This window comes from Phoca vitulina, unplaced genomic scaffold (assembly GCF_004348235.1).
Source record: "Phoca vitulina isolate PV1807 unplaced genomic scaffold, GSC_HSeal_1.0 scaffold13, whole genome shotgun sequence".
NCBI lineage: Eukaryota > Metazoa > Chordata > Mammalia > Carnivora > Phocidae > Phoca > Phoca vitulina.
The window spans coordinates 40,000,511-40,017,444 of record NW_022589716.1 but is presented as its reverse complement, the minus strand read 5'-3'; the positions used below and the strand labels follow the sequence as shown (position 1 = coordinate 40,017,444).

General features: G+C 37.7%; 1 protein-coding gene across 1 annotated transcript in view; it reads right to left on the bottom strand.

The window, feature by feature from the left end:
- Positions 1-16,934, bottom strand: part of FANCD2 (FA complementation group D2) — a 56,272-nt gene that overhangs the window by 33,681 nt on the left and 5,657 nt on the right. Inside the window, exons 7-18 of the mRNA XM_032411914.1 lie at positions 16,042-16,094; positions 13,582-13,660; positions 12,226-12,350; positions 10,369-10,456; positions 9,523-9,627; positions 8,810-8,910; positions 8,311-8,419; positions 8,042-8,077; positions 4,891-5,034; positions 2,880-3,014; positions 1,426-1,557; positions 190-300 (exon numbers count right to left, since the gene is read on the bottom strand). Of these exons, the coding sequence (XP_032267805.1) occupies positions 190-300; positions 1,426-1,557; positions 2,880-3,014; positions 4,891-5,034; positions 8,042-8,077; positions 8,311-8,419; positions 8,810-8,910; positions 9,523-9,627; positions 10,369-10,456; positions 12,226-12,350; positions 13,582-13,660; positions 16,042-16,094 (1,218 nt within the window). The remainder of the gene's footprint in view (positions 1-189; positions 301-1,425; positions 1,558-2,879; positions 3,015-4,890; positions 5,035-8,041; positions 8,078-8,310; positions 8,420-8,809; positions 8,911-9,522; positions 9,628-10,368; positions 10,457-12,225; positions 12,351-13,581; positions 13,661-16,041; positions 16,095-16,934) is intronic.

The window sequence follows — 16,934 nt, the reverse complement described above, 5'->3', positions numbered from 1 at the left end:
TACTTACCATCTCAATGCTTGGTACACAACAGACACTTAATGTTTGTGGTAAGAAACGAATGAGTAAGTACTCAGACCATGGCTGTGTACTTGATTTCTATTCGTACACAGGCTAAAGTGATTTTGTTCAGTGAATTTCAGTTAAAGAAGTTTAAAGTTTTAAAGGTTTCTCAACATACTGCCTGTTACCTGGATGTGACTGCTGGCTTCATGCTGTTTGCTAAATGCCAGTATGCTGAGAATATAGAAGAGTTTTCGTATCTGCTGAGGGGACATATTATCCAGATAATCTAAAATGCCCTATGGAAAAAAAATGCCAACAATAAGTTTAGCCACTAATACTTTTTTCCACCAAATAAAAAAACTAAAATCCTTGTAAGAGGCATCCAGATAGCCATAAAAGCTCAAGTTCTCTCAAGCTGTGCTCAGAGCCCAAAGGGTTAGTCATCCTAACATACCTCCTACTTCTCCCTATTCTTCTTCTCCACCCTTTCCTTCTTAGTGAAAACAGTACTCTGCCAAAAGTTATATCTCTGACCATATTCCTTATCATAACATCCCTTCTCGGCTTCCCCTCCACGAAGTACTTATTCATTCTTTACAGACGTGGAAGCAGTCACGAGGGAAATAGTTACTTTTTAACATTGGGCAAAACCTCAGCTTTCTCATCCCTAATATGGGGATAACATGACCTACAGTTACCTTTCAAAGCCCAGACGTGATTATGTCAACTCTCTATGAAAAGCCTGTAATAGCTCTCTACGGTCTACAAAATAAAGTTGAAACTCCTCAGCATGGTATTTGAGAGCCTTCATAATCTAACACTGTCCTATGTCTTCCGAGCCTCACCTCCCACCACTTCTCACCATATGTCCCATTTGCCAACCATGCTAGTCTACTTGTCGTACCATGGACCTGGATGCCAATTTGCTTCTGTTTAAACTGTCCTCTGCCTAGATGCACATCCTTTATTTTCTCTTATCGAATCATGCCCAAACTTCAAGAATCACTCAAATCTACTCTTTGAAGAAGTACCCAGTTTCCTAGACCAAATTAATTATTCTTGCTCTGGTGCATCTATAGCACTTTATCTTTCTAGAGATTTCTCATGTTGTATTTACAGTGACTTGTTTATGTGTTTTACTATCCCAAAGGCAAGAACTAAGTTTCATATACAGAGCACCCAGAATAGAGTGTGCACATAGGTACAAAGAAGTATTTGCTGAATGCATTAATACATACATAAATGAGTTTTTTCTATTATTTGCCCATTACCTCACCTCCTTCCCACCCCCTCCTACCAATTATAGTGCTCAATATCTAAAATACAAATTAAATTGCTGCTAATTAACAGATGCCAGATATCTCTCAGATACATGCAAGAAAGAAAAATGACTCAATCTATGTCACTGGAGGGAGAGATACCTTCACAAAGACGACATTCAGCTTCATAGCAGATAGGTTTAGAACTACCAACTCTAGGAGGACATCCAACGCAGTATCAACTTCAGCTTCATTCCCACTGCAGATATGGGTCACTAGGGCACCAACCACTTCCTATACGGTAAAGAGTCAATAGGACAGTGTGAATAAAAATATGACATGGCCATCTTAAAAGGATTAATTCTTGAGACCATTCCAATCTCAACTTGGTTAAAATCCCAACCTACCCTATCCCATTGTCTAATTCTATTATCTACTTTACATTGATGTTGGTTTCAGGAGGTTGAGGATTATGCCAACCTAACTACACAACCATCCACTCTTGACTAATTCCTAAAATTTATCAGTGAGCACTATCTAAGCCCTCCTGATTTTGCTCCCTGGCATAGTCTCCTTCTTTTTTCAGTTGGGTTAAATACTACCCTTTAAGCTATGGTTGTACTTAATCTGTTAAAATGTACTAAAAAGATAGAACTCAGGGCACCTGGCTAGCTCAGCTGGAGCATGTGACTCTTGATCTCTCAACTGTGGGTTCGAGCCCCATGTTGGGTGTAGAGATTACTTAAAAATAAAATCTTAAAAAAAAAAAAAAGATGGAACTCAAGAAGCTAAAGGTTTTAAAGGTTTTTACAGGTTAGACTTGTATGTTTCAAGCAAACATGAGCCATGATAATATCTCTAAAACATTAAGATGGTTCCAAAAAATACCTTGTATGCCATTCTCCCTTTCCTTTATACTGCTGCTCCATACTGAATCATATGGTTTTCTCAACTGCAGCAGCTAGCTCATGCCAGCTGAATCTACTGCTCTGCTTTAAAATTTTGTCTTTATTTTTACAAGTTCCATTCAAATGTTTTGACATTGTTACTAGTAAGTATAGCATGTACAAAAAAATACAAAATAAGACCCTCTGTTCTTTGATTTCAGAATCACTTTCCACAAGTACAGCCTTCCCTCTCTGGATATGTGCTATTAAATTTTGTGTCTCATGTTCATGGGAATAGGGTTATGCCCTCAGGCACTTCTCCTTCATTTGTTTTTCTCCACAATTTTTTCTAGAGAACAACTCCAGGATCAACTAACTGCCAGTTGATCATTTGCAGCTAAATTTTAAAACTGCTCTTTCTGTATACTACAAAAATGGCCCAATAACCCCAGCCCTTTCAGCCATGGTTTATTTAAAATAGACTGGATGTGGACCTTCATTTTAAAATCAGAGAATTTTAGAGCTCAAAATGCAGAGTTAGATCCTCCAGTCCAGTCTCCCTCATTTTATTAAGACTAGGACTAGAACTAAGTTTTCCCAACTCCCAGTTCAGAGTTCTTCCTTCAATACCTTCCAACCAACAAGAAATAAACATCATATCACATGCAAGTCACTTGGAATTGCATTTCTTCCTGTTCCCTTCTCTCCAAAATAAATATTTCAACATACCTGCTGACAGTAAGTGTCAAAAAACTTAAATGCATATTTGTATAGGAGACTGCCAAACAAAATGATACTCTGGTCTAGGGAGTGCAACAAACTCTGTGCCAACGACAGAATGGATGGACAAATATCCTTAAGGACCTTGAAGGGGGAAGAGAAGAGAAAAAAAAGAAGCTGTGGGAGGAATTTAGTTATTAAAGAACCAGGACTTGCAAACCCTTATAGGATGTCAGAGTTCTCCTCACCAACTCTCATTTTAACTTAAGGTAACTTAATCTTTGTTTTACTCAAAATTATCTTTCATCATTCTGAGTTTTCGCTCAGGATCAATGGGATTAGATGTAAGGATAAGAAGTGACCTGGAAGCTAAAAGAAGTTAAATTATAAGCCTAATAGCATTATTCCTATTTGCCCAACTTGGGACTAGAATCCAGATTTTTTTTTTTTGAGAGAGAGAGAGAGAGAGAGAGAGAGCAAAGTGGGGGAGGAGTAGAGGGAGAGGGAGAAGCAGACTCCCCACTGAGCAGGGAGCCCAATGCAGGGCTCGATCCTGGAACTTCGGGATTACGACCCGAGCCGAAGGCAGACACTTAACCGACTGAGACACCCAGGCGCCCCTAGAATCCAGATCTTCTAAATCCCAATTTCCTCACTCAATCTGGGTCTGCTCTGCCTTGGTTATGATTTGAAATCAATCTATAAGGTTCAATACTAATTAAATCGATTTCTCCTAAGATCAAAAAGAGAACTGATCATGTCTTAGCAACAAGGCAGAAGATGGACATTAATGGACCCAAAGTAAATAACCAGTTTAAGTCCAGCTTCTTTACTGATGCCATCACAATTAAAAAAAAATCTTAAATTAAGCCCTGAAATGGGTATAATGCTTTGCTGAGGAAAATGCAGTAAAAAATTATATATGGCGTGCCCAAGTGGCACAGTTGGTTAGGTGTCCGACTCTTGGTTTTGGCTCTGGTGGTGATCTCGGGGTCGTGAAATTGAGCCTTGCATTGGGCTCCACACTTAGCACAGAGTCTGCTTGGGTTTCTCTCTCCCTCTTCCTCTGCCCCTGCCCCCCCAAAATAAATAAATCTTTTAAAAAATTATATATGGTTTCTGCCTTCTGGAAAATTATAGCCCAAAACACACATCATTCCCAGAAATAAGCAGAGAAAGGACTGTAAGATGAAATAATAGAAACATTAAATCCATTTCTAAATATAAAATCTTAAGACCAAACTATATATTCTCATTAGTACCTAAGTCAAGCCCCAAACTACTGGTTATCCAGTTTTCTAAGAAGGTATACGCTGTTAATATCCTGAAAATTCACCAGGAAATACCATTCCTAACTTACAAAATTCTAATCAAATGGCTTATTTTTCAACAGAAATAATCACCCAAGAGTCACAGCACTTAACGGCCAAATACGGATGGTTCAAAAGATGCATAATTATGTCTATTAGAATTCCTCTGGTCCTGTTATGCTCAGGGTTTTTAAAAACTGCTTAGAACAGGATACAGAAGGCAAGTTTGTCAAAGCTGCATATCACAAAGAGCTAGATAATTAAAATGAATAATGCAAAGTTAAGATTTGAAAGTCTCAATGCACTTGAACAATGGGCTGAAACTCACATGAATAAATTTATATATGGGAGATGCAAAGCTTTCCATTTTAAGGTAAAAATCAAGTTATATAAGTATGTAATTAGAAGACCTGAACTAAAACATTTCCTGTAAAAAATAATTCGGGGCATGAGTTTAATCAGTTCAACATAAACCAATTTTGTCACCTTTTTTCTAAAAAGATAAGACACCAATCTTAGGTTGGTTTTATTAACATCATAATGTCTCGATCAAGGTAAATAATAATCCTACTATATTTTGAAATATAGTGAGCTGTCAAAAATCAACATCCAGCAAAGGTTGTATTGTCAAGATTTCCACACTGAGTAGGAAAGGTTAAAAATGACTTCTCTATAACTTTCAGACCAATGTTTCTGATTCTGACACTTACCAAGTAATGAATATAGAATGCACTCTGCAGCAGCTGTTCTTGAAAGCAGCCTGATCGAATCTTATTTCTTAGCACCCTCTCAATGTACTTCTTTGTCTGAGTGTTGGTGCTATAGATGATGAGAAGCATTGCCACGTCAAAAGTCTATTGTCAATAAATATGACAACAAAGAAATAGTTTAATAAATCAGTACATTTATTTCCATGAAATAGCAACTCACAACTTTTTCCCATGAAAACACAGAAGGGGTGATACTTATTTGCTCAACATACTCCCATGAGAGTATCTACTTTTTTTTTTCCCCATAAAACCCACAAATGTTTTTCAGAGAAATAAAGTGCTACAACTATTAATGACTGTTATCTTTTATGGAAACTCTGGAATATAAGCAGAAGTGATATTATTACAGAAATAACTTTGAATATCTTCACATCTATTAAAGAAAAATCACTTGCCAACGTTAGTATATATTTCATTATTAGGAAAACTACTTTCTGAAAAGTTGGAGAGGTTGCAAATGTCTGTCAATATGAAAAAAATTAAAATCTGATAGTCATTTTCAGATTATACAGCCATTAAAAAGAGTAAGCTAGACTACATTTTTTGACATTCATGACACCATGAAATTAAAAAAAAGCAACCTGCAAGACAATAACACAGTAAGATTTTATTTTTGTAAAAACAATATACAAACATAACTATGTGTAAGTGTAAGAATGCCTGCACTCACATAGACATACAGCTTGTATATGAATAAGAAAAAATCTAGAAGAAGAATTATCCATGCAGAATGGAACAGAGAGTGAAAAGAAATTTATTTTTAACATTTTCAGATTCCTTGTGGGTTTTTTCCTCCACAATTAGCTTGTATTAACTATGTTAAAAAAAAAAGTTAAAAGAAGTCAAGCAGGACAAAAAAAAAAAACCACTCAGAACTCATACAACTCAAGAGCAAAACACTAAACAATCCAATTTAAAAGATGGATCAATAATTTTTTTTTTTAGATTTTTATTTATTTATTTGACAGAGAGAGAGCGAGCGAGCGAGCACTAGCACACAAGCAGGGGGAGCAGCAGGCAGAGGGAGGCAGGCTTCCCGCAGAGCAGGGAGCCTGACATGGGACTCGATCCCAGCACCCTGGGATCATGACCTGAGCTGAAGGTAGACGCTTTACCGACTGAGCAACCCAGGTGCCCCACCAAGGATCTTTTTTACATTTTTTTATTTTAGAGAGAACAAGTGCGAATGGGGGGGGGGGGGGGCAGAGGGAGGGAGAGCCTGACATGGGGCTCGATTTCAAGACCCTGAGATCATGACCTAGGATGAAATCAAGAGTCGGACACTTAACCAACTGAGCTACCCAGGTACCCCTGGGCCAAGGATCTGAATAGACATTTTCTCGAAGACATACTAATGGCCAACAGACACATGAAAAGATGTTCAACGTCACTAATCATCAGAAATGTAAATTACAATGAGATATCACCTCATACCTGTCAGAATGGCTATTGTTAAAAAAGACAAAAAACAACAAGTGTTGCTGAGGATGTAGAGAAAGGGAACCCTTGTGCATTGTTGGTGGAATGTGAATTGGTGCAGCCACTATGGAAAACAGTACGGAGGTTCCTCAAAAAATTAAAAGTAGAAATATCATATGATCCAGAAATTCTTCTGGGTATTTATTCAAAAAAACTAAAAATTAATTTGACAAAATATCTGCATTCCTATGATCCCTACACATTATTTACAATAGTGAAGACATGGAAGCAACCTAAGTGAAAAGAAAATGTGGTAAGTACACAGACACACACAAACACACACACACTGGAATATTATTCAGCCATAAAAAGAATGAAATCTTGCTATTTGTAACAATATGGACAGATCTTGAGGGCATTATACTAAGTGAAATAAGTCGGACAGAAAGACAAATACCTTATGATCTCACTTCTATATGGAATCTAAAAAATAAACAACAAAACAAAACACACAAAAAACTGAATTCATTGACAGAACAGACTGGTAGTTGCCAGAGGTGGGGGGGCTTAGTCGGTAGAGCATGCAACTCTTGATCTTGATTGTAACTTTGAGACCCACATTGGGTGTAGAGATTATTTAAAAATAAAAACTTTAAGAAAAAAAATGGGTGAGGGGGATCAAAAGGTACAAATTGCCCATTAAAAAATAAATAATGGGGCACCTGGATAGCTCAGTCAGTTAAGTGTCTGACTCCTGATTTTGGCTCAGGTCATGATCTCGGGAATGTGAGTTCAAGTCCCTCATTGGGCTCCACGCTGGGTGTGGAGACTATTAAAAAAAAAAAAGACATAAAGACATTGCAGAAGCATATAAAACGTTTATGATATAATCTCAAGAGGAAAAAAATCAGAAAGCAAAATTATATAATAATTAGAAATCTGTAAAAACAGGTAAAATAGGTATACAGGTGGCCAAGGATTATGCAAAAATGAAGTAAGAAAAAGTTGTGTTAGGATAATTTGATCCCTCCCCCACAAAAAACTGAGCCACCCAACAACTGGATACTCTAATAGAATCCCACAAAACAAAACAGATTCCAACTAAAGAAAAGTCCTTAATGGGAACCAACTAGTACATAAGAAACGCAATCATCTGGCTTCTCAATAGAATAAAAAATTTCCATAATTAAGACAGATTCAGTACTACGGCCTTGACAGTGAATGGATGGGACTATTTGATTCACTCTGGTCAGGCTGACATGGGTAAAGGTAAGTAAAACATGGAATGCCATTATCTCGACAATTCCATTTCGCAGAAGGAAGGGTAATCAGATGGATACAGGGACCCGACTCATGCCCCAAGTGACTCCTGTCTTCACTTCATCTATGGGGACTTGGCTTCTTGGGACTGCAACTCACTGTGCTTGTTTGGAATGTTAATATTTCCCCTTATGGATAGCTTAGGTTTATTTTATTGCCAAGATGAGTAGGAAAGACCATCTAGCAAATCATCCCCTCAGATTATCTTCCCCAGACAGCTAATGTTTATTAGAGCAACTACAGAAGGCACAGAAGGAATGACTGTGGAGAGAGCGAGAGAAAAGAAGGAAAACTAGCCATATAATTAATTTTAAGTCTGTGGTACTTAAAATTCATAGTATGAGAATGTTACCTTGTGTTCAGACACTGAGGCAGTGCTTTCAATTGCCTAGAAAAAAAAGGGTCACAAAAATATTACAACACATAAGTAGAACACATTTCACTTTATTCAGCATGCCCTATTCTCCTGAGAAGAAATCTGCCCATCTGGGAACCATCATCTATCATTTCTACTTGACTGACTTTTAACACTTTTCTTCCCACCTACCTTTACTTACTTATCCATCACTGATTGCCACCTACTTCCTCCTTAATATTCAAAGTCATAAAGATCTCACTCACCTTAATCCAGGCTTCTGAAATGATTTTCTCGTATCTAACAGCTGACTTTATTACATCAAAGAAGAGAATAACACAGTCCTGACCGCTGTTTTCTTGATTTCCTGAAGAACTACAAGTAGCAGAGGGGGAAAAAAATCATTCTTCCATTTACCAGAGAGGAACTTATAAAATCTGGATTCCTGTTTACTAGCCAAGTGCCTGTTCCAAGGCACAACTTCATGTGTAAAATGGCTAATAAACTTGTACTGTAGTCTATCTACGATTGATCTGAATAGCTGGGAGAATACACCCCACCTGCCAACGTATACATGTACACACACATTCCATGTACCACATACATATGATTTGAAGCACTGTATAATGGTACATGCAAACAATATTATTACCATTATTTGTAGCTGCAAGTATTAAGATCTACTGTCCTGGCTTCAGAATAAATGTCAGAAAACTTGCCTTGCCCATGTGAGAAAAAGGGTGGTAACTGTCGATGACATTATACCTTTGTCGTCCTTTATTTTTCAACTTGCTTTGGGAAGCCTGCAACCGCGATGGTAAGATACAATGCTGCAGATCCAACTTCTCCCGCAGCTCAGAAATTACCTGTGGAAAATAAATATTAAGTTATGTGTTCTGCTCATTCACAGTGGATTGGCACAGTTCGCTCTTTCAGCAGAGCCATAACAATCCCCTGAAAGACTGAGTAAGAAGAATCACTAAATGTTAGATAAGGTTTTTTTTTTTTTAAGATTTTATTTTTAAGTAATCTCTATACCCAACATGGGGCTCAAACTCAAAACTCCAAGATCAAGAGTCGCATGCTCTACTGACTGAGCTACGGGGTGCCCCTAGACAAGGCATTTTGAAAAGGAGAGTTGATGAAAATAGTTAATACAAGGATAGTATGTTATGCCCTTCAAAATTTCAGAATTCCTTGAGGTATTACACTAAAATAGCAAATATAACGCTTATGCAACAATAAATCTAGCTAGTTCCATTCTATCCCCTGAATACTATCTGGATTAATCAGCATTATCAATTGGTTTGGGAACAAAGAAGAATTAGAAGCTATTAGTTTAAATAATGTATATTGATGTATCTTCATCTAGGTACATCCCTTTTCCATTACTGACTTTCAGAAGGGCACCACCATTATACTCTGTACTCCCAAGGATCTAGCATGCCATTGGTGTTTGTTGGGAAATAATAAGGTACCTCAAGTGCATCTGCAGCTGTTACGGAATGAAGAATGAACTTGATTATCACAGGTAAATCATCCAATCTCACAGATAACAGCTTACCCATCACCAACTGGCGGACCTAAACATAAAAAGCACAAAAACCTTGAATATTTTTATGTTAATACCTCAACCTAGTACTGACCTGTTAGGTTAAATTAGAAAACCTACTTCTCTCACTCAGTTTTCTCACTTGTAATTTAGGAAGAAAAACACCTCCTTTTATTTTCAATTTTATTCCAAATTACAAGCTTTCAATTGTTAATGCCACAGTTTCTTCAAAAACAGACAGGTAATAACTGTAAAAGTGTTATTATCTTATAATTTAGAGCCTGAATTTTCCACTGGCTGAAGGAAGACACATAAAATTATTATTCCTATGAGGAGCAGTGTGTAAATATTATGCAAGATAGTGATTTCCACTAAAACTTACTGCTTTGAAACAGAGCAGCAAATCCATCATACTATGGCATATGAAGTTCATCAAAGAGAAAAAGAGAAGAAATGTCATTCAATATCGTTTCAAAAAATTTTTTAAAGATTTTATTTACTTATTTGAGAGAGAGAGAGAGAGCACGAGCGGAGGGGAAGGGCAGAGGGAGAGGGAGAAGCTGAGCAGGTAGTCCAACATGCAGCTTTATACCAGGACTTTGGGATCATGACCCGAGCCAAAGGCAGACCCTTAACCAACTGAGCCACCCAGGCGTCCCTGTATCATTTCAAAATTAACCTTTCATATGCAACTGCTTCAAAGCAATGACTGACACTGGTTCTGGGAGGTAAAAAAGCTGGCTCTGTTTCTGGAGAGCAGAGTCCTTCCTACCTGAGACAGGAGCTTCGGGTCAAGTCGGAGGCTGGAAAGAACATCCAGGATAGGGACAGTGAGTGGAGTATTCTCCATTAAAAGGTCACTGTGAATGGTGGAAAAAGAGAAAAGCTGTGTAACTTTTAACAGAGCTGGGCAGATAATTACTCGGAAAAATCACTCAGGATATGGGAAGAGAGGACATACTCAGTTCCCACTGAACTTGTTAATAGTATATTTTGTTAAAAATTGGTTTGTTGTTTTTTTTAAGATTTTATCTATTTTTTTTTTTTTTTAAAGATTTTATTTATTTATTTGAGAGAGAGAGAATGAGAGAGAGCGAGTACATGACAGGGGGGAGGGTCAGAGGGAGAAGCAGACTCCCCGCTGAGCAGGGAGTCCGATGCGGGACTCGATCCAGGGACTCCAGGATCATGACCTGAGCCGAAGGCAGTTGCCCAACCAACTGAGCCACCCAGGCGCCCAAGATTTTATCTATTTACTTGAGACAGAGAGAGAGCACAAGCAGGGGGAGGGGTGGAGGGAGAGGGACAGGGAGAAGCAAACTCCCCACTGAGCAGGGAGCCCAACGAGGGGCTCAATCTCGGGACTCTGGGATCATGACCTGAACCAAAGGCAGGACGCTTAACTGACTGAGCCACCCAGGAGCCCCTAAAAATTGCTTTGATTTAAAAAAAATTCATGCTTGGGGCGCCTGGGTGGCTCAGTTGGTTAAGCGTCTGACTTTGGCTCAGGTCATGATCTCAGGGTCCTGAGATCGAACCCTACATCAGGCTCCCTGCTCAGCAAGGAGGCTGCTTCTCCCTCTCCCTCTGCCCCTCCCCCCGACTCGTGCTTGCTGTCTCTCTCTCTCAAATAAATAAAATCTTAAAAAAAATACATGTTCATTATAGAAAATTCAAACAACAGAGTAAAAACGAGAAGCCCTTTCCTCACCATCTCCACTACCCAGAGGTAACCACTCTTGAGTTGGGCACATATCCATCCTGAGAAAAGGAAAAAGAAAACCTACAACAATTATAGTGACATATGAGAAGTATGACAGATGTACATGCAAGGCATTCCAGGAACACAGAATAGAGAACAGTGACAGATTCTAAGAAAAGGCTATACAAAAGGACAAGCTGGAATTAAGCAGGCAAAGTGGATGGTAGAGCGCTATACGCAGAGGAAGCATCCTACCCAAAAGTACAAAGGCAAGAAATCATTGGACATTTTTGGAGGTAGCTTTGCAGACAACTAAAGAAAAGGAAGTATTGCAAACTGAATTTTTAAAAACTATTTTGAGGGTAAGCAGGAAATTGCATTAAAACAAATCCTGCTACAGAGGGGTATTGTTCTCTCTTCTTTAATTACTGCCCTACCAATTACTATTTTTCACATAAATGATAGTAAGCAATGCTCTTAGCAGTGGGTCTGATGTGATGTACATCACAATGAGTCATTTAGGGACCAAAAAATGCAGATGTTTGATAAGCTCCACAAATGATTTGGATATGCAGTCACAACTGAGGACTCCCTGGATGGAAGAAATGCTAACGAACCAGATGGATCATATTTAGGTCTCCACAGACCAAATTTATATGCCTAATCCTAACCCAGTCTTCATATTCACAACCACTATACAGTTTAAAAGTAGATGGGTCTACCCAAATATATACTCATTATTACAAAAACAAGTCAAATCTCACACCTACTCATGGAAGGTAGATACCATCCTCTTTTATATAAATAGGAATACATTACTACTACTGTTTTCAGACAAGATCGGACACGTTCAGGGTGGTATGACCGTAGACCTACTACTGTTTTCATTCTGCAGTGTTAAGGCTCCCACAGTGGGAGCTTACCCACCTGAGTTCTTTCCCCACATCAGCATGCTGGGAATCCCCTAGGATCTCAGGTAGGCTGGTGACAAAGTCATGCTGCAGGTACAGTGGAGCAATACTGATCAGCTGCATGAGCTTGGTGGTGAGATCCTGCAATGAAGGAGACTGTTAGAATTGTTAGACACTACCCAGAACAGAGAAAGACTTCCTCCTCATGAAATGTAGAGCTGGAATTATTTTATGTACAATATGGCACCTATACATACATTCAAACTCAAAGCCTAAATTCAGAGGTAAATGACCCAGACATTTTCACACATGGGATAGTACACAGAAAACAAGTACCGTGGATGGTATATTATCTACTGGGTCTGTTATATACTTTACTTCATTTAAGATTTTATTTATTTATTTGAGAGGGAGGGAGAGAGAGAGGGGGCTCGAGCAGGTGGATTGAGAAGCAGACTCCCCACTGAGCAGGGAGCCTGATATGGGGCTGTATCCTAGGACGCTGGGATCATGACCTGAGCAGAAGACAGATGCTTAACCGACTGAGCCACCCAGGCGTCCCTACTTTATTTCATTTAATCTTCACAGCTCTATGGAGTCTGTGTGACAATTACTTTTTTTTACTTTTTTTTTTTTTTAAAGTAGACTCTACACCCAACGTGGGGCTTAAACTCATAACCCAGAGATCAAGAGTCACACACTCCACTAGCTGAGTCAGCTAGGCGCCCCGACAATTCCCATTTTTAAAATGTAAGGATATGCATTGCCCAAAGATACACAATAAGTACAATATAATACAATAAATACACAATAATATAAAATTCTAGTCCACATGAAATTCCAAAACTCATGTTCTTCCAAATAAAGATTTAGCCTTGGAATGCGTGACAAAAATTAATAGAATGATTTAAAGAACTCTGAAAAGAAATAGGCCTTATACACTAGGCTCAAAACAGATTCAATTTTACCAAGGTGCTTAATAACAAATAACATAATTGCAAAAACTTCCATTTGTAATCAGATTAAACATTTGCAGCAAGGTAGGTTGGTCTGGGATCTCACTGCTTTTGAGAAATAAAACACAGTCATCTGTGTACTTTGAAAGCTACCTAATTTCTTTCCAAATATTTATTTAATAGATATCTAGTAATCATAATTAGAAAAATTTCTCTTTTTTTTCTGGAGAAATTTAAAGGGTGAAATATCCATGATTCTCAAATTATGAAAGATGAAAAAAGCTGATAAATAGAAAAATGTGAATTTTCAGCTTAGAAAAGGGAAAAAAAAAAACCACTGCAAATTCCAAAAGTTTGGTTAAGTGTGGAAAACAGACTCTCTAAATCCAAGAGATAGAACAAGTCCTAAAGCCTACCTTGCCATCCACAATTCTGTCAAGCCATTTCAGCTGACTAATGATGAGTCTAGGCATGTTAAGTCCATCACTGTTCACACTGAAATGTTAGGATAAGAAGACAGAAACTTAGCTTTTCTGATTTACACAACAGCAAACATTAAGAGTGCACAAACCATTTCAGACATTCAATTAACACTTACTGAACATTTACATATTGCAAGCTGTGTTAGACACACAGATGATACAAGAAAAGTCTGACACATATATGTTAAGATGGAAGAAGACACACTAAACTCTTAACAGTGGCTGCATCTGGGGAGGGTTTAGAAAGGTTAAGGAAGATCTGGAGAGTATTTCTTAATAACAATGTAAACAAAAAAATAAAGGCAATAAACGTGAACAAACTGAACAAGAAAAAATTTAAAAGGTAGAAAAGTGGTAAGTATTGAAAAAAGCAAGCATGTACTACTTTGGAAACATAGAAGGTCAAATTAGACTATGTTTGTGAAAGTACTGAAAACCATTTATAGATGAAGAAATGCTAGGGGCACCTGGGTGGCTCAGTTGTTTGAGCATCCGATTCTTGGTTTTGGCTCCTGTCATGATCTCATGAGTTGTGAGATCAAGCCCCGTAAGGGGCTCCAAGCTCAGGGGGGAGTCTGCTTGAAGAGTCTCTCTCTCTCTGCCCCTCCCCCCACTCATGTGCAGCCTCGCATGTGAGCAAGTGTGCTCTCTCTAATAAATAAATAAATCTTTTTAAAAAAAAAAAGAAATGTTGGCTTACTTATTATTATTTCCCCCCAGATGACAGCATCTGCCTTCCTCCCAACCTTCTATGTGGAAAGTTTTGGACTACTTCCAGTTTTTTTCTTGACAGCATTCTCAGTTTTTGTTTAGTGCAGTCAAATTTAACTACTGAAAAAGACATAGAGCATCTATGTGAGCCATTCAGGCAAAGCAGAAATTTGTAAAGATCCATCTTTTTTTTTTTTTAAAGATTTTATTTATTTATTTGACAGAGATAGAGAGAGCACAAGTAGGCAGAGAGGCCGGCAGAGGGAGAGGGAGAAAGCAGGCTCTCCGCCGAGCAGGGAGCCCGATGTGGGAGTCGATCCCAGGACCCTGGGATCATGACCTGAGCTGAAGGCAGCCACTTAACCAACTGAGCCACCCAGGCGCCCTGTAAAGATCTATCTTTAAGTGTATTATTACTATATACAAAACCTAGAAAAAAAACACGTTAAAAATGAGAAAGTAAAAATGACCTATAATACTGTCATCCAGAGCGGTCTGTTATTAATACGTATATGTATCTATAGTATGGTATATGTATTTTTTAAAAGATTTTATTTATTTAAGAGAGAGGATGCATGCACAGCAGGGAGGGAGGAATGGGAGGGAGGACCAGAGGAAGAGTGAGAGAGAAAATTCCAAGCCGACTCCAAGCTGAGCATGAAGCCCAATGCAGGGCTTGATCTCATGACTCTGAGATCATGACCCAAGTCAAAACCAAGAGTCCGATGCTTAACTGACTGAGCCACCCAAGGGACCCTGTATTTTTTTTTTTTTTAATAAAATACTGGGCTAAACTGTAAATACTGATTTGTAATCTGACCTTTTTTTTTTTTCAAATTAATGCAAGGCATTAAACAGTCCTCTGTATAATTTTTAATGTCCACATAATATTCTATTACAGGGATGTACCTCATTTACTTAACCAATCCCCTAGAGCTGAACATTTCAGTTGTTTACAATTTTTTGTTAAAAAATAATCTTATTCATTACTGTTTTCATTCGGTTATTACCTTAAGATAAATTAGAAGACGTGATTGAGCATTAAAGAGTATACAAAATCTAAGGTTTTGATACACACAACCTACTGCCCTTCAGAATGACTTGAACCAATTGATTATGTTTATCAGCAATGTATAAGCATGCCTGTTGATTACACTCAATAAGGAAGATCCTTTGAGAGTGGAAAAAAATGTATGTATTGTTTTAAATTTATATCTTTGATTATTAATGAAACTGAGCATTTAGAAAAAATGTTTGATGCTCTTATTTCTTTGTGAATTGTCTGTTCATGACCTTTTTCTACTTTTCTATTAGGTTGTTCATTTTTTTTCCAACTTAGTTATTTTTTAAAGCAAATTAAAAAAAAATTAGTACACATACACTATTAAAATTGAAAAGGCAAAGAACAGTATTCATAGAACATCTGATTCCAAGCAGCTGGCTTCCCTCCTTGGAGACAACCACTATTAACAGTTTATTGTGTATCCTTCTAGGAACATGCAGTCATATAAATAGATGATATTTCAAAAAAAGACCCCAGTAAAATTTCAGCAGTCACTTAAGAATCTGGTGTCATAATCAATATGATTTCCAGAGAAACCAATGATGTTTTAGAGTGATCTTTTCAGAGAGAAACTTAAGCACACAAAGGTAATTTAAGCATTCCAGAATAATTCCACTTACTTTTCAAAAAGAAATTCTGGCAACTTTTCAAATAAGGTTTTGATAATGGCAGGCTAAAAAAGAAGACATAAGGAGTTAGGAGATGGCTTTTAAATACACAACAGAAATATATAATTAACCACAATTTGCTCCAACAAGAGCTCTTGGAGGAAAACCCTGCTATAATTGAAATCCTCTTATTTTAGGAATGGCCACTTGAATGCTGCCTATATTTTGAACATAAGCTTTTGGGACAGAAACTTGTCAATGATGTGTCTCCTAAAAAATTACCAAATGATTATGAAGGCAGCACTAAAATAATCAAGTCATCAAAAATATTATTAAACATGACAACTGTTAACCCATGAAATGCAGCCTTAAGATTATCAAATAGTTTGCAAGAAAAGACTTCTCTCCAGAGGAATAAGAGGGCTCTTAAATGTAAGCTAACTAAATTATACTGAAGATTTCCAAAGAAAAGGAAGGGATAGGAGTGTGGGAAGATTAACAGTGGGAGAGAAGAAAAGAGAAAAAATGGAGGACGGGGTAAGAAAAGACTTTCCATTTTTTTTTTTTATAATTTGAAACATTTAAAACATGTTAAAGCATTGTCTATTCAATATATTAAAAGAGAGAGGAGGAAAAGGGCAAAATGAAGTTAATCAGCAAGTAAAAATTGAAATGGGAGATGACACAGCTGTGAATATGGCAGAGATATATAAGGTACTCAGAGCACATGGGAGGAAGCTTTACAAATCAGGAATCAGAGGCTGAGGGAATAAATGAGATTTCAAAGAAATGTACTGGGCTAATCAGCTCAGTCCAAAGCCACAGATATTGCCCTACCAGATGTATGTCAGCAATGGGGCTATAGTAAACTATTGCAAACCCAAATTCCCTGTTAACTCTACTTG